Source organism: Orcinus orca, chromosome 6 (genome assembly GCF_937001465.1).
Source record: "Orcinus orca chromosome 6, mOrcOrc1.1, whole genome shotgun sequence".
NCBI classification, from domain to species: Eukaryota; Metazoa; Chordata; class Mammalia; order Artiodactyla; family Delphinidae; genus Orcinus; species Orcinus orca.
In genome coordinates, this window is record NC_064564.1 from 22729252 (window position 1) to 22749470 (window position 20219).

Sequence of the window (20219 nt, forward strand, 5' to 3'; positions counted from 1 at the left end):
GCATGTAGGATCTACCCGGACAAGGGATCGAACCCGTGTCCCTTGCATTAGCAGGCAGATTCTTAACCACTGTGCCACCAGGGAAGTCCAAGAACTCATGTTTGGAAAGCTTTTCTTATCTACTGAACTGTATATATTAAATAATAATTATCGTTTCCATGTCATAACTAGTGTTGCTATACTGAGTTAGCCTAACTCTAGCAAACGTTTGACGTTTAGGGGATCCTATGTAGCATTCCTTCAGGGCTTTTAAATACTAAAATGAGGTTGCTAATGCCCATCACTCCCCCGAAGGACCCCCAGCTGGGAAACATGCTTAATGTAATTAGGAGCGAAATGGTGGCCCATGTTGGGGCACAAAGTGAAAAAGGAATTACTTTGGTCTTCCTAAATAGGGGGATCAACCATCCTAGTTTGCCTGGGATTGAGGGGCTTCCTGGGATGTGAGACTTTTGATTTTAAAACCGCAAAGGTCCTGGGCCAACAGAGATGAGTTGGTCACACCATTCTCAAAGGACATAGGGGTAGCAGACCTTGAACAGAGTGGAAATCAGAAAGCCTGGGAGAACGCATTGGAGGCCTGGCCAGGAGAGACCAATCATTTGCATGTTTGGGAGACGGTGTGCTCATGTCGGGAAGTAATGGGAGAAGATTATAAACACAACCAAAGACATCTAATGAATGGGCAAAGGGATTCAGATTATGCTGATTCAGACACTTTGGGAGGGAGTCTTCTCTCTTTCTGTGGTGTTGTCCTGGAATTGGAGATGAGACATGTCTGGACCCACCAACCTTACTACCAGTGCCCTGTAATTTAGTTGTTGATAACATATTCCTGTTTGGTTCTCAGTTTCATGTATGTTAGTCTCTAGTAGACTGAATCTCTTCAAGGGCATGAACTGGATATTCTCTTTATCTCACATCTGCTACAGAGTACAGCACAGCTGCATGGTCAGTATTACTTAATAAATACTCACTGATCTGATTTGGCTAAAAGATCCTCCAATATAAGGGGAAGGATCTGATTGGATTACAAGATATTATTTTCTACACAGTACCAATGGTCCTTCAAGTACACATAGCTTTTGTCCCACACTCCAGATGACCCAATGGGACCCAACAGTGGCAAAGATCAAATCTGGGTATTGCATATAGAGGATCCAGAAGTAGGGTCCAGGGACCAGTTCTCAGCCCAGGGCATTGGGTTTCATGCACAGCCCTGACTCCAGTGGACAGGATGTTGGGTTTTAAGCAGGAAATGTGGACACTCAGCCTTCCATCCACTGTGTGGTGAATCAGTTTATGCTTTGGTTTCTCTGTCTTCATGCTAATTAAAATGCAATCCTAATTAAGGGGGAAGGATTAGAAAGACAACTCCGAAAACAGGGAGCAGTGATCATGCTTTATTAAAACATACGCATAATGGCTCATGTCTATAGTATCATGAGTCCATTTTCTGGTGGCCAGGGAATCAAAGGCATTTTTGCTAACTGGAGCATTCTTGCTATTCTCTTTGCCCAGTGTTTGCTTTTTCTGGTACCTATACCCTGCTCTTTGTGGCCCGAACTCTTCAAGGCATTGGATCTTCATTTTCATCTGTTGCAGGTAACGCCGACATCTTACACACACACACACACACACACACACACACACATCTCTCACCATCTCTTACTACCATCAGACCCTATAAGATTTATATGAAGAAATTAAGGAAAATATCATCATAGTTGTGATTGTTGCATAAATTGTTATATGTATCTCTGCATAGTTACGGAAATTGTGATTTAAAAACAAGATAATTGTAGAGTTGCTGGTAGTGCCTATAAATCCCTAAGCGTGACATGATTTTCTTTGATATTTAGATGCTGCTAGCTCAGGTCAGACCAAGCCCAAGGTAAAACTGTGACGTAGGCCAGGTTTTGATTTAATGCCACTCTATGGTCTTTTCTCTGTCCCCCTTCTTACCATTTTATAGAAGTAGTAAAGTTAATACTATTGATCATACCATCCCAGTTTGCAAAGTACTATCAAATACAATATTTAATGTAACCCTATGAAGCAGAGATTTTATGACATTTTACACATGAGTAAATGGGCATAAGAGCCCAGCCCACACTCTCTCCCAAGTGCTTTCATACTCTTCCTTGGGCATCCCCATCGAATAGAGCAGTGTTCTGTGTCCATAGGTTTTTCCCTTCCTTGGCCTACTCCATGTCCATGGATTCAGGGAAATGTACTAGGAAATGATAAAATAATATGAAATGCAGGATCACTGGACAATGGTATTCTGCATTACCCTTCCCAGAGACTTTTGCACTTCTAATGATATTCTGAACAGAAGGAGTGAGCAAGGTGGGCATTTGGGGGACATGTGGGAGGCAGTATTTGCAAAATACTATGGGTTAGGTTCTATAAAACCCCCAAAACTGAAACTCTAGCTAACACGACCCCTGAAGATATAATAGGGGCAAGACCAAGGACTCAGTGAGAGAGGCAGAGACTAGGCTAATTCTACCTGCCTCTCTCCTTTCAGGTCTTGGGATGCTGGCAAGTGTCTACACTGATGACTGTGAGAGAGGGCAGGCCATGGGAATTGCCTTGGGGGGCCTGGCCTTGGGAGTGTTAGGTAAGTGGCACTGGCCCCAGGTCTGGGTTCAGGAGGATGAGCTACAGCAGACTCTCCGGAGACAGCCCCAGGAGGCAGGTGTTTCTAAGGTCATGGAAGACAGCATTTTTCTTCCTTCTCAGTACAACCATGTTTTGAGTCCTTCTGAAATTCTGCCCAGGAAAAGCAGAATCTCTTTCCCCTTAGGGAGCTGAACAGCCCATAAGGGCCTGGGAATGGTCCAGAAACCTACTCTATTCAAGGGAGTGAATATCTGCATGTTAGTAGCCACCGCCTTACCGCTGCTTCCGTACGTGGCCGGTGCTTTTAACATGAGAACATGCTCTTTGTCAGGTTCTGTGTTAAATATATACATAATCTCTTTTATTCCTCACTACCACACTGTAAAAGAGGAATGATCATCCCCATTACACAGAGGAGGATAAGAAACGTTCATAGCCATCCAAGGTCACATGGCTGGGAAATGCCAGAGCAAGGATACAGACTCAGATTTTCTGGGATCGAATCCCAAGCTCCAAACCATAAGCTTATGCTTTCTTTGAGGTTCATCCAAAGTCTGGTTTAACTGACTAGTCCAACAAGCCACAAACTTTTCCTGAGTACGTATTGTGTGCCAAGCACAGTGCTGGCACAGAGGGGATATAGGTCAGACGCCTCAGACATGCTTCCTGCCCTCTAGGAATTTTCTAGCTAATTGAGAAGAAAACAGCAAAAATCTCTTCCCTGGCTTATACCCTGCTCTCTACCACCACAGTGAGGAGAGGGAAGCAAAGCCCTGCTCTTTGTTAGTATCCATCTCCCCAAACACCCAAGCTAACACTTTGGTGCATCCTTGTCTCCTTTATCACCTCTCACTCCCAAATGAATAAGCCTATTAAACCCTCCTCAGCCACTTGCTCAAAGCCAGCACCTCATCACGTCTCAGTTGGAACAAGGCACCAGCCTCCTGCCTGATCTGCACGTTGTCTCCTTCCTCCAAGGTGCCGCCCGAAGAAGCTTCCTATGACCAGAGCTGGTGTTTCTTCCCTGCCAAAAAGCACTGGTCTTTCTCCCTAGCCCACAAGGCCAAGTACATGCTTTATCTGTATACACAGGGCCCTTGGCTATTTGGTCTCAACCTTCCCCACCTCTTCTCATCTCCCAAATACTCCTATTCTAGTAACAGGGACTTTCTTCTATTTCTGCTCTATCCACACTCCCTTTTCTGACACCTCTGTGTTCTTCACACATGCTTCTTCCCCACAAGTATTACCCAGTTGACAAAGCCCCTGTGGCCACCTGAACTCACTCTACTGTGATTACATAACATTTTGTGGATGGAACATTTACTTTTCACCATGTTATAATTATTTGGGTCCCCCCACGCCCACACACACATTTCTTCCACTAGAAAGTGAGCCCCTTGGAAGTAGGTCTTCTTCATCTCTGAATCCTCAAAACCTCGTGTCCTCATGTGGAGCTCAGCCCCTAGCAGGCCATCAAGAAATGCTCACTGGGTATAGGAGGACAAGTCATGCTGGCTGGGAATCAGCCCCCCATCTCTGGAATCCATGCCTGTTTTGCTTCTCTAGTGGGAGCTCCATTTGGAAGTGTGACATATGTACTTTGGGGGAAGATTGTACCCTTCCTCATCTTGGCCTCCCTGGCACTACTGGATGGAGGTAAGTCACCATAAGAGGCCACCAGGCAGGCGAGAGCCCAGGTCAGGTTGGGAATGCATTATGCTATGGTGTCCGTGTTAACATATTTGGGTGGATCAAGGACTGCCCCATCGTAAGAGAGAGGGAGGAAGCTCAGGGAATTAGATCTGCAAGGGGTAGGGTGCTAACGATGTGGCTGTTATTGGATCCTCCATCTAATAAGTGGACACACTGAACTATTTCTCACTCCCTCTTCCTTTCTTAGCACTCCAGCTTTGCATCCTACAGCCTTCCAAAGTCTCTCCTGAGGTAAGTGGATACCAAGTTCCATTGCCAAGAGAGTGATAGAATGGATAGGTGCAGTGACCCAGGCCTGCCTAGACCATCCGTGTCAAACCATAAGAAGAAAGAGGAGTGGAGTTGGAGAAAGCAAGAACTGTACTGGATTCCCAATAGGGTCACGTTTAGGATAGCATGAGGGATGGGGAAGGAGTCTGGCTTGATGTTGGACCAAGATGGAGGAAGGGCCTTATAAAGGGTCAAAGAAACCTTACTGAGTTATGTATAATAACTCAGAACCAGGATGACAATGACATTGGGACCTGAGTATTTATAGTTATGATATCTCAGAGCTAAAGAAGACCTTGGAGGCCATCCAAACAATCTCTACCCCCAAAGCAGACTTACGGACTGTCATTCTGTAGCAGTTAAATATCAGAGTTGGTATCTGTCTGACTCTAAGACAGAGATGGCTCTGGGAAATCTATACCAAGTCATGAAGAAAGATAAGAGCATACAGACAATATGGGAATGTTTGATCTAAGGACCTTGATTTTGTAGCCAAGTCAGATGGTAGTGTTGGTATCGTTGGGGCGCACTACTTGTGATTGGTGTCTGAAGTGGGGGGCGATCTTGTGGGGTCTGTGCTAGCTCCAAGTAATTAGTGCCAGAATTGAATTAAACTTTAGGAACACCCAGTTGGTTCACAGAGAATTGGAGAATTGCTTGATGTGAAAAAAGCCCACCCATTTGGTATCAGAAGTGTTGTAAGTAGAGGAGTGATTTTCCTTTAGTACCTTTTGGAATCATTTTGATTTTTAGATGGTAATGTTCTATGTATTCAAAAAAGTATTTTTTTTTCTGGCTGGCATACCAGTACTATATTTTATTCATTCTTCTATGTTTGGGCATTTAGGTAGTTTCCAGTATTTTGCAGCTACAAATAGTGCTGCGATGAATAACCGTGTGTATAGGCATGGTTATAGAGTTGGAGGTAATCTTTAGAGTAGATTTCTAAAAGTGAAATTGTCAGGAATTCCCTGGCAGTCCAGTGGTTAAGACTCCACACTTTCACTGCCGAGGGCCCGGGTTCAATCCCTGGTCAGAGGACTAAGATCCCACCAGCCACATGGTGCAGCCCAAAGCAAAAACAAATAAAAGTGAAATTGTTGGGTCAGAGTGTTTATTGGACTTCTTTATGTACATTTTATGATTTAGATCTGTCTCTCTACTTGAATTATATATGGGAGAGGGCATGACCTTTTTAGTTTTAGTATCTCTGAATATTGCAATCCACCCTGTGTGGATGCAGAGAGGGTTATCATATCAAAACTATTAAATCTATTACAAGATAGAATGTGGTAAACACCAGAGATTAGGACACAGTACTCAGGAAATTTGAAAGAGAGAGAAGTTCCAGCTCCTGAGTCAGGGAACACTGGAGAAGAAGGAGCCATTTAAGCTTGACCTTGACGAATGGGTGAGGTTTGGACCTATGCAAAGGAGAAGGAAGGGAGTTTAGGAAAAGATAGCCATGACAACTGAGGGCCTGCCTGTATGCATGGAAGGAAGGTAGATGCTAAGTTTATCTGGAATGGAGTTTTTTGAGGGGGGCGGGATGTTATAATTGGACATGTAGGCTGGCATTTTAATCTAGATGTTTAGGCTCCTTCGGCCACACCAGTCCGGTATAGCTCCACACGGTCAGAACAAAGCATTCAGGAAGCTTGAGCAGCTTTCTGAGTTGTTACCTCTAGGCTCACCTTTGGGGTTCAGCACTCTGCCTGTGGTCCTTCCTAGATGAATATTGGTGCTGGCAAGATCTAGTGGAGAGGCCCGAGGCCCGGAGTCCAGACACCTGTTGTCCAACGTTGGCCTTGCTGACAATCCTCTCTGATCTGGTTGATGGTCACTCAAAGGCAGGAATCATGTCTGGAATATGTGGTCCTACTCTTTGTGACTGCCTTGCACACGGGGGCTGTGTGGCCACCAGCTCACTCTGTGACATTGGGCAAGTCACCTCCTCTTCTATGACGTGGGTGTCTGGTCTCTCCAGTAAGGGAGCCGACGTAGACGGTCTCTGAGGTCCTGCCTGCACGTTCTCAGATTCTGTGAAAACAGGAGAGATGTATACACGGTACAAATGGAAGTTTTTTGTTGCCCATGTTCTCAGAGTGCCAAGGGGACTCCTCTCCTCACACTTGTCAGAGACCCATTTATCCTGGTGGCTGCAGGTAAGCTGACATTGCCTCCCTTCGGGCTGGGAGAGTCTGAGCTTCAGGGCAGCCTTGGGGGCTCACTGAACCATCTCCCCAGGCTCCCTCTGCTTTGCCAACATGGGGGTGGCCATGCTCGAGCCCACACTGCCCATCTGGATGATGCAGACCATGTGTGCCCCTGAGTGGCAGCTAGGTAAGTGACCTCGGTCCCCAACTCGGGCTTGGGCAGAGATGCGTGCTATGGGCCCTTTCTCAGGTAATCGGCAAGCATCATCAGGGCCAGGTCTTCAGAGTCACAGAAGGACAGTGTGCTTCCTTCACAGAATTACCTTCCCTGCCCACACCTGTGAGTCAAGCCTGATTTAGTGGGCAGTCCCTTCAAGAGGCAGGCCGAGGACCAGTTCTCTCAGGGTTACTAGAGAGGCTGCCTCCTGGGCTTGAAGTCCTAAAAATGTCTGTCCAGTAAAACATGACTCTCAACTTAAAAAAAAAAAAGCGGAGAAGAAGAAGAAAATGAGAAGCAGGCTGAGAAGGGCAGGGTTGGGGGGCGTCGACGGGTGACGGAGGGGCAACATACCTAGCTGGGTGGATGAATAATTTCTAGTCAAAAGACCTTGGGTTTTTATTTCTGCTCCATTGAGTTGCTGTGCACACTTGTGAAAATCACAACTTTCTGAGCACCACTTCTCTCATCTCTAAAGTGGACATCAGAATACTATCTAGTTCAGAGGGTAAATCGGAGGAACAAATGACATAATCTGTGGCAAAGCTTTGCATCCGTAGAATATTAACAAGGCACCACCGTTACCATCACTGATACGTTCTTCTTTCCCACTCCCTGTCCCCCAGATTACCCTTTTGCTATCTTTTTACCTCTGATAAGGTGCTAATGGAGTATATTGTTCTGTGAGGGAGGCCTCTGGCCTCCTCTGCTCCATGGAGAGATGTCCTCATGACTCATCTGAGCTTAGAGAGCAGGCTCTGGACCTTTCCAGGAAGCCTGAGGAAAGGGGACAGAGAAGGTTACCTGCAAATGGCTCAGTCGCTGCAGGGAGGAGAGGCTTAAGTGGCCAGAGGGGAAACTGACAAGAACCTGATACAGCTTAATATACAATGAAAAGCACTAAATCTAATTTTTTAGGGGACCAGGCTAAGCAAGGCTCCCAGCTGCACTCATAGCCCTAAATTGAATTTTTCTGGGCTGCAGCTGCCTCTGACCATGACAGTTAATTGAGTTAGTTGGTGCTTGGTGCAAATAAACATCCCCTTCCTCAAGGGTCTAGCCGCTCAGGTTCTTGGGGCAGAGGGGCAACCAACCTTGGCTCAGAGCGGCCTCTCTCCAGCCCTTCTTCACCCCACAGAAATATTAAAAGCATACCAGCCATCAGCCAGTAACTGGTGAATTGCTGACTTTGGGTTTAATTGTAAACATCCTGACAGTTTGTGTTAGGCAGCACTGTTTCCTGTCAGGGTACAGAGAAGCAGAGAGAGGCTGGTGAGTCACAAGGAAACTCACAGGCCTGATGCCACCCAGTGCCTTGTGCAGGCGAGGCTGCAGTAGAAAGCCCTCAGGAGAGTAAGTGAGCGACTGAGAAGGCCTTGTCCTCCGCCATCCCTTACAACTTTCCTCAGTGCCCTCTGCATCTGTAAGTCTAACTTCAAATGTTCTCACCTGGAGAGTGTGTTAAAGTTCAGATTGCAAGGCCCCATCCAGGAATTCAGCAGAAACAAGTTTGCATTCCTGGTGAGTTTCCCGGTGAGGCTGATATGGCGTCAGCGAGCACACTGAAAAATATTGCTTTCAATGCAGAACCCTCCCCAAGTCGTTGGGAGGAACAATTTGTAGTGTGTGACTGAACATTCTCCAAGTGGCCCGTTGTGTGCCCGCGACTCTCACCCAGTGGAGGAAAGAGCTCAGGCTTTGGAAACAAGCCCACCTGGGTTGAAATCCTGACCCAGCCACTTACTGGTTGTGTCCTTGGATAAGTTACTTAACGTCTTCAAAGTCCACTTTTTTTCATTTGTAAAAATGGAGGCACTTACGGGCTTCCCTGGTGGCGCAGTGGTTAAAGGTCTGCCTGCCGATGCAGGGGACGCAAGTTCGTGCCCCAGTCCGGGATGATCCCACATGCCGCGGAGCGGCTGGGCCCGTGAGCCATGGCTGCTGAGCCTGCGCGTCCGGAGCCTGTGCTCCGCAACGGGAGAGGCCGCAACGGTGAGAGGCCCGCGTACCGCAAAAAAAAAAAAAAAAAAAAAAATGGAGGCACTTTTCTGGTTGTTTTCAGGGTTAAATAGGTCTTTGCATTCTAAAGGCATTAGCACAGTGCCTGGAATAGAGGATATAGTCAGGAAATCACTTTGACAGTCACAGCTCTGTGTAATTCCCCACCCCTTGAAGATATGCTGTGAAATATATATGTGTCTGTAGACATATAGTCTGGAACACCTCTTTTGCACAAAATGCTACTGAATTTGCAAGCTATACTCAGATCCTAAAGAACAAGCCACACTGACTGAGGAAAATCTCATTCAGGAAATCCCACGTCACTTAAAATGATGTCAAGGAGATGTATCTAGGAGGCCTGTGGGCTTGGTACAGGTGCCCATTTCCAGATACCAGGTAGGCGATTGAGTAGCTATACTAATACATTTTTTAAAAGCAATTAAACAGAAACACATGGTTACAGTTTGAAACAGATTGCCACCTGTACAGATAGACTAGACAAACACACTAAGGTGTGTTTCACCTCCAGCTCACAGAAGAGAATATTAAAAGCAAACAAGACCTCGGCCAGTAACTGGTGAATTGTTGACTTTGGGTTTAATTGTAATCATCATGACAGTTTCTATTAGGCAGCACTGTTTCCTCTCCGTACAGAGAGGCAGAGAGAGCTGGTGAGACCCAAGGAAACTCACACTACTCATTCCGTGCAGTTCTTTATGCCAGAGCCATCTGTGCTGCCACACTGCTGGTGGGGTGGTGGAAACACCTGGAGGTGGAGGGAGAAGGTCTGGGTTCAAGTCCTGACCCTGTTACTCCTGGTTATGATGATAATAGTTAAGGCCGATGCTCAGAGAGCACTTATTCTATGCCAGGCGCCTTGCAAAATGGTCGCTTTGCATTATCTCAATTAAGCCTTATAACTAGCCTATCTGGTACCAATTATTATTATTCCCATATTTTAGAGATTTCTTAATCTGACCCAATTTCCCATTACCCTCCCAAATCCTGGGTCTTGTGGAAGTCCCTGCCATCAACAAGTGTCCCTATGCCCTCAGCCTCTTTTCTCTGAACACTTCTTTCATCTTCTTGCCCTGAGACCTGAATGTTTTCTGAGAACACCATTTTCCCACAGCCTTCTTGATGGAAGTTCATGTTCCTTTAGGCTTTGCTTTCTTTCGCTGCTTCTGAATCATTTCTTCTTCATTCCCCTTCAAAGGCCCTGACTCCCTTGAAAATCGTGTCATTAGATTATACCACCCCACCCTTCTTTATTGCAGTTATCAACTGACCCCTGAGTTATCCCTTCTCACTCATTAAATCCACCAACACCCGGCTCGCATTCATTTCACCTTTATTCCTGTCACCACTTTTGGTGACTTCCATATCCAGGTGGATAACCTTACCAACATCTTGGCCTATTCCTTAATCTACTCTCTTGCAATGATCTTCTTCTTCTCTCCACCTTAACCAATCAAACCTTTATATGATATTGACCTTGACCTCTGAAATTTCACTTCCAAGCAGTGCAGTTATCACCTTACATATTCCCTGCTCAGGTATTCTAATACCCCTATATTAACACATTTCGGCTACACTGGGATCACCAGTCCATTCAATTCTTTCTCTGTTTCCCTCACTACTCATGTCCTCTCTTCTTTCTTTACTCAGCTTGGAGTCCATCGTGATGAATCCACATCCATCATTAATGTCACTCCTTTGAAAGCATCGTTAATTTCTTTGCCCCACCCGCTCCCTCTGGGGTTGTCACATGGGAAGCCTTAACTCTGGTTAAGCCTATCTGGTTGCCGACTCCTTGCCTGCACTTGAGCAGTGACATGGGGCTGTAGGAAAACACACACTAGGTAGGCTGTTGGTCTCACCTTATACTTATGGCCACAGATCTAAAGTGGGTTTTCACACTGTCCAACAATCTTTCTTTAAGTCCCTAGTTATGTTCTTCCTACTTTCCAAAAGGACTGGTTTACACTTCTCCATTCAAACCTCCTACACATCCTCATCCGTTCACCTTCATCATCCTCAACTCCCAGTCATTGAGGAAACAGAAACAACAAGAAGGGACCTTGCATGTTCTCATCACTACATATACTTACTTCCCCGTACCTGTGCCTACATCCGCTGCCTTCTCTTTATGGTTGGAACATCCCAGCTCCTTCAGAGGTCAAACTTCTTTTTTTTTTTTTTTTTTGTGGTACGTGGGCCTCTCACTGCTGTGGTCTCTCCCGTTGCAGAGCACAGGCTCCGAGGTCATGTCTCACGGGCCCAGCCGCTCCGCGGCATGTGGGATCTTCCAGGACCGGGGCACGAACCCGTGTCCCCTGCATTGGCAGGCGGACTCTCAACCACTGCGCCACCAGGGAAGCCCCTTTCTTTTCTTTTCTTCTTCTTTTTCCTTCTGGATTCCGCCTCCTCCTACTTCATTGGCTACTCCTTATCACCTTTGCTATCTCCTCCTCGTTTGTTAACTTTTAAAGGTAGGAGTCCCAGAAGGCTCAGTCCATAGATATCTATTCTTCTATCTCTGATCTTTCATGGGTGATCCCAGCCATTCCCATGGCTTTAAGAACTAATTGGTAAACCAATTAGTCGAACCCTTATGTCTGTGGGTAGGATCTCTCCTCGGAACTCTAGACTTGTCCACTCAATGGGCCTTCCTATTTGCATTAAGTGTTTTTGTTTGTTTCTTTGTTTTTCTTGCTAAAAACCTTCTGTTTTGGTTATTCAGTTCTCAGCTTAAATGTTACCTCCTCAAAGAAGCCTTCCCTGATCCCCTAAATCTAAGTTAGCCCTTATTCCTGGTCACTCTTCCATACTGCCACATTAAACTTTCTTCACAGAACTTATCACTTGTCAAAATTATCTTTTCCATTTATTTGTTTACTTGTTTACTGTCTGTCTCCCTCCCTTGGAATGTAAGCTCCCGGGAAGCCAGGATTTTGTCTATTTTATTCACCCTTCTAATCCTGGTCCCTAGAATACCTGGTACATAGTAAAAACTCATTAAAAATGCTACATGAATGAATAAATGAAAGAACAAATCAATGATACTCAGAGAGGATAAATTCCCCATGGTCACAGAGCTAAAAAGTGGTCAAGCCACAGTTTGAACTCAGCACCAAAGCCCATGTTCCAGGGTACCTGACTCTACTGTCACAAAAAAACAATGTGATAAGGGCTTCAGTTTACAAAATCCTTTCACATACATTTATCTGATTTGCTCCTTAATGTAATTTGGTATGATAGAATCACAGCTTTGTTTTTAGGACTCTGCGCTTCCACTGCAGGGGGCATGAGTTCGATCCCTGGTCAGGGAACTAAGATCCCGCAAGCCTTGAGGTGTGGCCAAAAAAAAAAAGTCACTGTCAGAGCAATAGAAGGGCAGGTAAATAGCAAGGCAGGATTTTACTTCCTAGGAGGTATGTAAGTCTTTCTCTAAAGCTCATGCTCTTATGCTGATAATCACGGGTATTTTATACATGAGAATGGCTCATCAAAGCCATTCATCAGGAAGTCCAATAGGGGAGCTAAAAACACATTAAATGTGTTGAAGCTAAACACAGCCCTGCTCTTGAGGAAAGCAGAGTGTGGAGCCCTATGTCATCTGCTCTGGGTTTGCACAAGGATCTCCAACCCACAAAACAAAGCGGTTTGGGATCCTTGAAGGTAACAGGGGGACTTCACTGTCCTGTAAGAAAAAGTGTTTTAGAGTAGCTGGATACATTCTAAGGTAAGGGCCTGTGTCTTTCTACAGGTCTAGCTTTCTTGCCTGCCAGTGTGTCCTACCTCATTGGCACCAACCTCTTTGGTGTGTTGGCCAACAAGATGGGTCGGTATGTAGCCTGGGGGTCTGGGAAAAGTCAGGTGGGAGAGTCTTCTGAGGTGTTCCCTGCACCTGGGATGATGAATAATAGCTTCTCTGAGGTTGAAACTTTAGAACAAGTACACACAGATAAAAACTGCCCACTGGGAGGATGGGGATGGGTAGATAGTAAGGGCAGTATAGAGAAAGGATGGTCCTGAGCTGGCTGCTATAGAAGAGGCAGTGAATATATGAGAGACAACCTTTACTATCCAGATGTTTGTTGTCCAGTTGAAGAGATAAAATAATTCCACAGAGAACAGGTATGAAGAAAGCAGTACCTTGGGGCAGTGGTTGTCAAACTATATTCCATGGACCCCCAGGGAGCTCTACAGGTGTGCCTCGGAGGCCACCAAGTGGAAAGGGTTGGGGACTAAGAGGTATGAGTCTGGTTTCTGTCCCTCCACTACAGTGAGAACACCTTGAATTTTACCAGTGGAGTTCAGCACAAAGGTGTTAAAAATAAATTTAAAAACCATTGCCATAGGAAATCAGAGAAGGAAAGAAGTTTGGTATGTTTTGTGGTTTTTGAGATGGACCCTGAAGACCAGATAAAATATGAATAGGTGAGAGGTAGGCTGAATCGGGAAACAGCAGAAATTAAGTTTGAGGATTATCCCCACGGGGCAAGTACCTTCTGAGTCAGCTGCTTCCTCTTCTAAGGGAAGGAAGAATATGTCCCATTGCTCTTCATCTCCTTCTACTGGAAAGAGGTGTGGAGTCAGGGAAGAGGTGAGGGGCCAGGAAGGGACAGGGCAAGGGCTCACCTGGGCATAAACTGGTCCTGTAGAGATGTGTTTATCTTCTCATATCCTAAGGGGTTCCTGGAAGTAGGGGTGGTAGGACTGGCCAGTGTGTTGGTGATGGGGTGGAAGATGGAAGGGATCTCTCCCCTTTGCACTGTTTAATGATGGCTGTTTTCTTCCAGGTGGCTGTGCTCCCTCATTGGGATGGTGGTAGTAGGTACCAGCTTGCTTTGTGTAAGTATAATAAGGTCTTGTTGACAGAGAGAGAGAAACCTGGACATTTAAGGACCACTTTCCTTTGAAATGAGCAGAGGGTTGACTTGGCAAGGATTGTCAGAAAGACTGTTTCTGTGTAGGTAGGAATTTAGCACAGGGGGAGATGCCACCAGTCATCCCATTGAAAGGAGGTGGGGAAGGAGAGGGAGAGGGCAGTGGGGCAGCTGGAGACAGAGGTCTGAGGCATTATGGATGGGCACATGAAGGAATACATGTGGTATCTATTTCTGGGGTCTGTAAACTGGTGCGTTTTATGCCTTCATTTACTCATCTCACCCTGACAGGACCCCATAAGCCACCAGGGGAACCATTATCTGTGCTTCCATCTCTAGCACCAGAATGTTTGGTAGAGGAAGAAAGAAAAAAGGGCTCTTCCATTTCCAGGAGTCCCCTTCAAGCTCTCTGAGCCTTCATTTTCTCTTCTCCACCATAAGGATCAGAAGCACACTTGCCTCGTAGGCTTGAAGGAGAATAAGATGGCTGTAAAGCACTGAATACAGTGCTCAAGAAAGGCTGGAGGTCCTCATCGGGAGCTCAAGCTCCGTGTTCAGTCCCAGCTTTGTCACTTGCTCCTCGTGTGACTTTGAGCTCGTTACGTCACCTCCCTTTACTCTGTATCTTCATCTGTGTGAAGAGGATTCGGATAGCACCTCACAGGGTTACCCACAGCAACTGCAGCCGTGTCTGGCATGCAGTGAGCCCACAGTGAATTTTAACCAGTATTAGTGATAAAATAGAAATAGCCCTTGAGGATTCACCCCTAAAATTGTTTATAGCCACTAACATCTAAATGGTATGTGAAAATTCTAAGGGGTGAGTGTGCTGGTGTAGCAGGTTTGGGTGACAGAGGCCCAGGGAGGGAGGTAAGGAACCAGCAAAAGAGGAAAAGAAGGCTTCCGTGGGGGATGGATGGGGAGGGCAAGAGAATAAGTTTCACAAGCTTGCTGAAGCAGCAATGCAAAGCACGCCACCTGCCCTGCTAGCTTATAGGTAATTGGTTGTTGGCATTTCTTTCTTGTCTTCTTGCTCCACTGGCTCCCAGTTAGGGTTTAAGTAAAACCTCTGGATGATGTTGCAAATAGAAAAGAGAGGAAACTCCACTCAGTGAAGAGTGAGGGTGGAAGTATGTGTCTGGGTGGAGGGGGTAGAGGAAGGGGAGGAAGAAAGAGTCCATGCAGCAGAAAAGGGCCATTGTTATGGTTTCATAGAGTCAAATCTGAGGTTCACACTTGATCTTACCACTTACGTTCTGTAATTCTCGATAGGGCATTTAACCCAAATGGCACCAATCTAGTTTTCCTATCTTTAAACGGAAGTAAAGATTCTTTTTCATCAGGAGGTATAAGAACGCACGGAGATGATGTCTGTGGCACGTAGCGCCTGGTCGATGACGCGTTTTGTAGGAAAACTCTTTGTTTTTGTGCTGCTCCCACCTGACCCAGCTGGACTCCTGATGGACTCTTCCTCCTTTCCCGCTGCAGATTCCTCTGGCTCGTAATATTTTTGGTCTCATTGGCCCCAATGCAGGGCTTGGCTTTTCCATAGGTAAGAAGTGCCCTTAAAGGAAACAAGAGGCCCCTGAATGTTGGCTTTGGGTCAGATCAGAGGGGGTATATGGAAAGGCAGAAGAAGCAGGAGAGCGGCTGGCGGGGGTATGGAGAGATGGGCTCATAACTCCTGGTAGGAATGGGTGTCAGTTCTGAGGGGAGGACAGACAGCAGGCAAAGGCAGTGGACTAAAGCAGGGAGGAAAAAGGGGGATGCCACAAACAGGGAGGGGGACTGTGGGTAGAGCTGACCGCAGTGTCCTGCTTGCTCTGACCACAGGCATGGTGGATTCCTCTATGATGCCCATCATGGGACACCTGGTGGACCTGCGCCATGCCCCGGTGTATGGGAGTATCTATGCCATCGCTGACGTGGCTTTTTGCATGGGCTTTGCTATAGGTATGTTGGTGGAGGGATAGGGGAGCACCAGGACCTGGTACCCCACTCTCCCTTTATCTACTGTTTACCAGGTAGAAGAGGCTGATTCTCCTAGGGCTCTGGAGATATTTGACCCTGGGACATCCCCTGGGTCACCTACTGCCCCTAGCATGGTGTCCTCCGTGTGATCAAGACTTAATAAATACTTGTAGGTTTGCTTTATTCCTCGCAGGCCCATCCACTGGGGGTGCCATTGTGCAAGCCATTGGCTTCCCCTGGCTCATGGTCATCATCGGGGTCATCAACATCATCTACGCTCCTCTCTGCTACTACCTGAGGAGCCCCCCAGCCAAGGAGGAGAAGCTTGTAAGGGGCTCTGACTACTGCTGAAAAAATAATAATCTTCTGTTTCTTTCCATGTCTCTCATCCCTTTTTATCCCGTGCTCTTATTTCCTCCCTCTTTGATAGGCTCTCTACTTTGCCATGTTTTCTGATGCCCCTTTCATCTCTCTCTTTCCTTTGTGCCCTTCCTTATTTTCCCTTCTCTACACAACCACTTTCTCTCTTACACTGGTCAGTTAGGAAGGGTCCTAAGTACAGAAGGAGAATGGGATGCTTGTAAAGTGTTGGGGTCAAGGATCATCAAAGGCATCCTGTATTTGCTGTAGTTACTAGCAACGTGTGAATTACCAAGTCATGCCCACAAAATGGACAGAATTCTACTGGGCACATTCATTCATTCACTCACATCTGTTATCATCCTTATCACGTCATTTCTTAAAGTACAAACACCCCAGGGGAGAGAACCGCAGCATATGATTTTAGTTAATAAGATACTTTCCTCTTACCACAGCATGAGCACCCTGAGGGTCTGGGTGGGTTAGGGATGGGTGTGGAGGATGCTTAAAGGAGCAAAAGAAGACGTGAAAGTCTGATGGGAGGTGGTGCCCATTTCAGCTGGCTCCCTGCTATAGCCTGTACTACTGCTAAAAGGATTCAATTAAAAGCATATCAGATGATTGTCTTGACTAGGGTGACTACACCTTGGTCCCTTGGGTGGCCTATGCACATACATGAAGCAGAGCAAGGGTCCTTTGCTGGTTTCTTGAGTCTCTTCTGTGCAGCACTAGACTTGGATGAGCTAGTTGGGGAAGGGGATGGGGAAGCTGGTGAAGGATGCGCAGTGATTTCTCTTCCTGCCTCTTGCTACAGGCAGTTCTGAGCCAGGACTGCCCCATGGAGACCCGGATGCATGCAGCCGAGAAGCACATGAGGGAATTTCCTCTGGGGAAGGACAGCGATGAGGAGCCTGGCTGTGAGGAGTAGCAGCAGAAACTGGTCCCTGGACCTTGTCACGTGAGGCTCAGACTTCAGTGACCGCCTCGTTCCCTGGACGCGGATCTCCACGGGCTGTTCTTCACTTCTCTCTCCCCTGGTGTCTCCTTTCCCCTCCCTCCCATGCATGCTGTTTCCTGGTTCTCTCCTCACTTGTGTCACCTCTAGCTCTCCCTCTAAGCTTTGATGCCTCAGCTAGCCCACCTTTGGTGGGAGGACAGAGTGATGCTTCCTCCTCGGTTTCTGTAAGGCGGTGTGGGTTCTGCGAGGGGTGACTCATTTCACAGAGGCGGCAGTGAGCGGTGTTCCCTGACACCAGTGGGGTGGCTGACAAAACTCATTTCATCTGTTATCTGATTTTCTTTGGCACCTTCCCAACAGACTATAAGAGTTTTGTCCTCTGTTGCTCGACATGGCCCTCCCTGACTTTTCCCAGATGAGTTGAGAGAGTGTCCTCAACCTTGTATTGCTGCCACATCGCCAGTTTGGGAAATGTTTGCCTGGTTTTTATAAGCTGAGTATTTTCTCTGTGGCCAGACCTACAGCTGCTGAAGTGAGTCTGCCCTCGGTGAAAGGAGGTCTCCTATTTTCCTCATTACTGAATGGAAAGGAAAAGAGCCTGCCTGTCTTATGCTTGAGTTACTGACTTTCTCATGATTTCCCCTGTGGGTTTTGTCTACCTTTCCTTAAATTTCTTAGATTCTTAGAAATAAATGTAGGAGGACAGAAAACACAGTCTATGAGCGCTAAGATTTCATGGGAACAAGGGTAAAGCAACTGTCCTGGAATCCCTTCCAACTCGGGTTTCCTAACACAAAGATTCTAATGAGGCATTGTCCACATTTGCTAATGAATAAGTTGTTCCCTGATTCAGACATGGCAAACTAGATGCTCTTTTACAGAAAAAGAGAGTGTGTGGGCAAATACAGTACAGTATAGAGGTACTATAAATATTTTAACATTTTTCTACCTTTTTGAAATAATTACTAAGAGATGGGGTTTCCAAGATATGGGAGACACGGCACCTACCCTTAGGTAGTTTTCCATCTATCTGGGCAAACTGGATATACATTGAATAAAAACGATCAATACTGCAAGTTTGTATATACACTTGTGTTCAAGTGTAAAGAGGCAGGGTTGCTCATGGTCTGGGTGGGGAATAATGGTGGAGATGGAGGCAGAGGCAGGAATGGAAAGACCCACAGGCACAGACTTGGGGTTCCTGGATATTAGATCGGGGTGTTCAGACTTTACTCTGGAACAGTGCCTGGGTCTGATTAGTGCACTCCTCTGCAAGAGGTTGGTGGGTTCAGTGCAAGTCCTGTATCATAAGAACACATTCAAGCTTAGCCTCAATGAATTCTTACCACTTGGACAATGGGTATCTGATTTATGGGTGTGTTTTTAGGGGGTTGGCATTAACTAGACTTACCTGCTTTGCAAAACCCGATGTTTTCTATCATTTAGTCAGGATGATATTGTCTCAGATTTCGAAGGAGCTCAAAGATAAAATTGGGAAATAATTTGCCAAAATATGTAAGCTGTGACTACAAATTTTACATTGAAAGCATGTCCACTGCGACTCTTGTACAAGGTGGGAGTGGGATACGGTAGGGTGTGGAGGTGTCAGGGGCACCAACAACAGTGCTCTTTTGATTCTCACATCCACATGGAGGACAATTTATAATTAAAGGATGGGCTTGTTACAGAAATTGTTCACACATTAAGAAAAAGTAGGAAGAATTTTTTTTTTTTTTTGCGGTACGCGGACCTCTCACTGCTGTGGCCTCTCCCGTTGCAGAGAACAGGCTCCGGACGCACAGGCTCCGGACGCGCAGGCTCAGCGGCCGTGGCTCACTGGCCCAGCCACTCCGTGGCATGTGGGATCTTCCCAGACCGGGGCATGAACCCATGTCCCCTGCATCGGCAGGTGGACTCTCAACCACTGCGCCACCGGGGAAGCCCTAAAAAAAGTAGGAAGAATTTTTAAAGGAGTAATTCATCTTTAACTTGTTAGTAAACATTGAGCAATTTAAAACATATGTTTAAGGAGAAACAATGTATATAATTTATTCAGCCTTTCAAAATACTGTTGATAAGAGTCAACATCAAACCCTACAAAGTAAGTCAGGACCCATTTTTTAATGATAGGTCAGAAATAGGTCATAAACGTAGCCTATATATAGAAGATTATTAAAAAAGAGAATATCATAAAACTAGAAAATGAATTAGTCTTTATCAATCGTTTTACAAAAGATAAAGAATTCATGGTAAACTTCACAGGTGACCCTAAGCTCTTCTAAAAATGAAAATACCAGCCCAGCAAAAATGAGCCACGAGTGTTTTTTTGGTTCTGTTTTTGTTTGTTTTTTGAGATTTTTGTGTTTTGTTTTTGGTTTTATTTACTGGTTTGGGGTTTTTTTTTTGTAAAAGTGGCAGAAAGTATCAGATGACCTCTATGTGGAATGGCTGAAGATGTGTATTTTCCCCTTATGAAAGGGAGGAGCTGCAGAGACTATAAACATTTATAGGGTGTGAGGCCCCTAACTACCAATGAGATGTAACAAAGGAGACAGTGGAACTCATGAGCTATTGTGCTCAATGGGCCAGAAAAATACTGGGAATTCTCAGAGTGTTGGAAACAAACCAGAAGACTATTTCCAAAGTACAAAACCTGGGGTGGAAACAAGGCGCAGGCAGTTACCACAGGCAGTAACTGTGGAGTTGGAGAAAATGCAGAGGGAGCACATGAGATGATAAATGGCTGGCAGGGAGAGTGGTGTGGAGAGAGACAAGACAATTCTTGTAGGGAGGGATCCAAACCCAAGGGGATGTGAAGAAAGTAGCTAAAACCTTTAAGAAAGGCCCCGTCTTGGTGTCAGCACCGAATCTCAGAACACTTCCACAAAGGGCTACTCCAAAAGCACTACAGAGCTAAGGCAAGAGTCGGTATTAGGGAATATTATCTCCCACTGTGTTGTCTTACTTATGGAGTATCATTACTCCAAGATATAGCCCAAAGTGAAATAAAATAAGTTTTCTAAGAATATTTGGCCCTATACCTGGAGGCA

General features: G+C 46.0%; 1 protein-coding gene across 3 annotated transcripts in view; it reads left to right on the forward strand.

Moving 5' to 3' along the window:
- The window catches only part of SLC18A1 (solute carrier family 18 member A1), a 28996-nt gene extending 10682 nt beyond the window's left edge, over positions 1-18314 (forward strand). For all 3 annotated transcript variants that reach the window (XM_049710699.1, XM_033429655.2, XM_033429656.2), the window contains 12 exons: positions 1522-1605; positions 2534-2626; positions 4198-4287; positions 4532-4575; positions 6719-6779; positions 6862-6957; positions 12758-12836; positions 13794-13845; positions 15369-15432; positions 15714-15833; positions 16045-16178; positions 17026-18314. In XM_049710699.1, coding sequence (XP_049566656.1) covers positions 1522-1605; positions 2534-2626; positions 4198-4287; positions 4532-4575; positions 6719-6779; positions 6862-6957; positions 12758-12836; positions 13794-13845; positions 15369-15432; positions 15714-15833; positions 16045-16178; positions 17026-17139 — 1031 coding nt within the window. In that variant the 3' untranslated portion in view covers positions 17140-18314. The remainder of the gene's footprint in view (positions 1-1521; positions 1606-2533; positions 2627-4197; positions 4288-4531; positions 4576-6718; positions 6780-6861; positions 6958-12757; positions 12837-13793; positions 13846-15368; positions 15433-15713; positions 15834-16044; positions 16179-17025) is intronic.
- Positions 18315-20219: the final 1905 nt, after the last annotated feature.